This window comes from Hippichthys cyanospilos, chromosome 4, assembly GCF_059441005.1.
Source record: "Hippichthys cyanospilos isolate Australia breed blue-spotted pipefish chromosome 4, RoL_Hcya_1.0, whole genome shotgun sequence".
NCBI classification, from domain to species: Eukaryota; Metazoa; Chordata; class Actinopteri; order Syngnathiformes; family Syngnathidae; genus Hippichthys; species Hippichthys cyanospilos.
The window spans coordinates 2,018,710-2,022,384 of record NC_142372.1 but is presented as its reverse complement, the minus strand read 5'-3'; the positions used below and the strand labels follow the sequence as shown (position 1 = coordinate 2,022,384).

The 3,675-nt window shown below is 44.0% G+C and overlaps 1 protein-coding gene across 1 annotated transcript; it reads left to right on the top strand.

Annotated features, from left to right (window-relative positions):
• The first annotated feature begins 1,550 nt into the window (after positions 1 to 1,550).
• On the top strand, positions 1,551 to 2,661 carry LOC148424243 (uncharacterized). The gene has a single exon (XM_088413817.1). It carries the CDS (start codon positions 1,653 to 1,655, stop codon positions 2,607 to 2,609), a length of 957 nt encoding a protein of 318 aa, XP_088269943.1. The 5' UTR covers positions 1,551 to 1,652; the 3' UTR covers positions 2,610 to 2,661.
• The last annotated feature ends 1,014 nt before the right edge of the window (positions 2,662 to 3,675 follow it).

Genomic DNA, 3,675 nt, shown 5'->3' with positions numbered 1-3,675 from the left:
GGCACGTTGGGTCACAAGGCACATCCGGTTCTAAGGCGCATGGGGTTATAGGGCACACCGGTTTATAAGGTGTGTCGGGTTGTGACGGGCATTGAATTATAAAATTCTAAAGCACATCAGATTATAAGGCGCGCCGGGTTATAAGGTACACTGAGTTTTCAAGTGCATTTTGTTAAAAGGCACATTAAGTTGTGCCCCAGATTTTAAGGCCCATCAAGTTAGAAGGCACACCAGGTTAATCGGCATACTGGGTTGGAAGACAGTTGGGTTACATTGGGTTACAAAGCACATCAAGTTATGACGCGCGTGGCGTTATTAGGCGCACCGGGTTAGAAGGCAAATCGGGTCATAAGAGACACCGGTTTCTATTCACTTCCATTTTAAATTCATACTAAGCGATTATGGGGTGCACTGGTCATTTTTGAGACTTAAAAGACTTTAACTGTGCATTATAGTCAGAGAAAATATGGTATATTGAAGGCATATATACATATATATTTTTTTTTACCGACTGTGGCACCTCCTGAAGGTCACGCCGAAGCAGGCGTTCGGCTATATTGCCTAACGATCAAGCAAATACGCAATCGAATCACTGATTCATTAAAGTATGTGAACGGGGCGAAGGCAACAACATTCTATTCTGCGGACTTGCAAAGCCCCGGGCTATATGACTGAGATGTCACAAAGGCCGTACGGGTCTGACGAAATCGCATTACTTGGGTCTTGTGCAAGCCGGATTGAAAAATAGAATTCAATATTAAACGTACTTTGCATTACTTCCCATTAACCTTTTAAAACCTTTACATTTCAAGTCAGTCAGATTCCTTGCGTTTGATTGGCCCCGCCGTCTGTCATCACCCTCCTGGGTCACTTTGAACCAGGACGTATTTATAACCTAACCTAATATATATATATATATATATATATATATATATATACACACACACACAAAACACACACACACCAGGGATTGAATTGGGAGTGAAAAAAACATCTTTGAGAGTAAATTAGGATCAAGGTTTTTTTTTTCTTGTTTTTAACCTGTACATGTTGTGTTCTTGTCCACCTCACACTTTTGTTATGTCTTTCTTCTCTGTAAACATCATAGTACCTCATCATGCCTCATCAAAACTCATTATACATCATCTTTTATCTGCGAATTCAAAGATGGACATCATCGAAATTGCGCAGTCAAACAAAGCCAAATTGCAGCCATTTTTTTTTTCTTTTTCTATGCCGACTGATGGAGCAAACCCCATCAGCGCTCCTCTCAGATGATGAGGAATTGTGTGGAAACATTTGGAAAGAAATATTTTCTTACTTTAGACATTCTTTGGATATAATGTGGATTTTGTTGCGCAATGACCTGAAATTCGCTCGACAATATTGAGGGTTTTTATGGTTTTATCATGTACGGATAAAGCCAAAAAAAAATCTTCAATCGGCTCACAAAACAATGGAATCGACAAGGGCCTGAGTGATGGAAAAAAAAAAATCCCGCTATCATGCTTTTTATGGTACGAAAAATCGAATTGAGTCTAATTACCGAGCTGGCTTCAGAATGTAGTTTGTAGCTTTATTCCAAAGTGCAACTTGAACATGGTTTGGATGGACAAGACGCGGCGTCTTCACCGAAGAGCTATCGAAAGCTAATGGATACAAAGGACAAGGAAAGGAACAAAGACGCGCAGTCGATCAAGACGGGGAAGCCGCTAGCTGGATCACTTTCCGGGGAACAGAAGAAGGAGCTTTTTCAGGCTCGCGGCAACAAACTCACCCAGATCACCAGCATGGAGAAACAAATCGAGCGACTGATGGAGGACGACGCAAATATCGACGCGGTGAAAACCAAATCCCGGATCGATTTTGTCGCTCTGAAACAAGACTTCCGCGACCTGAACAACCGTTTGCAACAGTTTATGACCAAAGAGGAATTCCGCAACAATCAAATCTGTTGGTTCTACCCCAAAAACAAAGTCATGAACAACTTCTTCTGGAAATGTGAGGAATGGATGAAAGAGGTGAGGAAACGCTCCGATAAGGCGTACGACTCGGGCAAAGAGGACGGCGGGTCCGCCGCTTCCAGGTCGGCCAGCAAATGCCCAAATTCCGCCGGACCGCAAGGCGGAGGCGCGCCGCGGAAACCGTCCACGTCCTCGATCAGGCTTAAAGCCGAATTGGAGCGGGCGTCTTTACAGGCCCAGTCTGCAGCTTTAACTGAGAAACTGGCAATCGAACGAGAAGAAGCCGAGTTTGAAGCCGAGCGAAAAAGGATGGAGGCCGCCCTAAAAGCCAGGAAAGAAAAGCACGCCGTGGAAACGGCCATCGCCGAATGGAAGGCGAAAATCGAGGTCTTGCAAAAATACGATCGCGCGCGGGAGTTTGAGGAGCGCGAGAGGGATAACGGCAGGGGGGAAGCCACGTCACGCAGAAGCGGCGCGCACGCCAACAGGTGCACCGTCTGCCTGAGCCACGAGCGCTCGTGCGTCTTTCTCGAATGCGGTCATGTGTGCACGTGCACGCTGTGTTACGAGGAGCTGGCGGAGCCCAAAAAATGCCCCATCTGCAGGGCCGCCATACAAAGGATGGTGCTTATATACAAGACTTAACGGGATCGACATTAAAAGAAGACTCTCGGGAGCTGAAATTTCACCCAGAACAACATGCCAAATGTGTGTGCCATCCCTAAAATACTGCTAGAATGATCTGGAAGAAAACGACCCCAAAATGGTCAAAATACTGTACGGGGGTTAAAGGAGAAAAGACAATCCTCAATGGATTCCAAATTCCAGCAAAAATGCATTTTTGAGGACTTTTTGTGCAAGAACCTCCAAGCGCAAAATCATCCATCATCGACAACATTCACTTAACAGGCTCGACCTGTTCAAGAAACAAAATAAAGACGGTGACTAACGGTGGATTACAGGACGAAAAGGCCCGTTGGGATTGTCCGAAAAATTTAAGACCATAAAAGGCCACAGTATAAGCCTGGAAAAAAACATGCATATGCAACAAAAATATACCGTACTTCCCCAATTATAAGACACACTTTTTTTCCAGAAAATGAAGGCCAAAAGTATTTCCGTGTCCTTGTTTTGACACAAACGTGTGCATTTTTATACCGGCCATATTCTCACGTGCAATAATTACCGTAACGTTACAAGCTAGAGGCCGGAAGTCAATTGGGTATTAGCTAACGGCAGCTCATGTTGGTTGAGGTTGTTGCAGCATTATTTCCAATTAAAGAAGCAAGCAGACTGAGCCAGTGTTCGAGGCCATCCATGTACCCACACAGAAATATCATCAAAACGGAGAGCTTTATGTAAAAGTTATGATGTCTCCATCTGATTTAATTAAGAGTGCACCGGTTAGAGAAAACGGGTAACGTTTTTGCATTCAGTGTTACGCTGGCGACGTGTTCACTGACCGCTCACAATGTGGGAAACCTGAAACACACTTAAAGCGGCACAGATATATAACTGTTATATGCTACAGTTTTCATATTGTTGCCAAAGTGTTGGTGCGCCCTATAAACCGAAACATGGAAAATACCAGAATTTGACCCACAAAAAGGCTGTGCCCTTTACACAAGTAAACACTCAAGTATAAAATGAGCCCACTAATAAATCCCACTAATAAATCATTTCATATCCTAATTCCACTTAGAACCACTAG

What these genes read in the sequence shown, in the direction of transcription:
- LOC148424243 (XM_088413817.1), top strand. Translation starts at nt 1,653, where the DNA reads ATGGATACAAAGGACAAGGAAAGGAACAAAGACGCGCAGTCGATCAAG.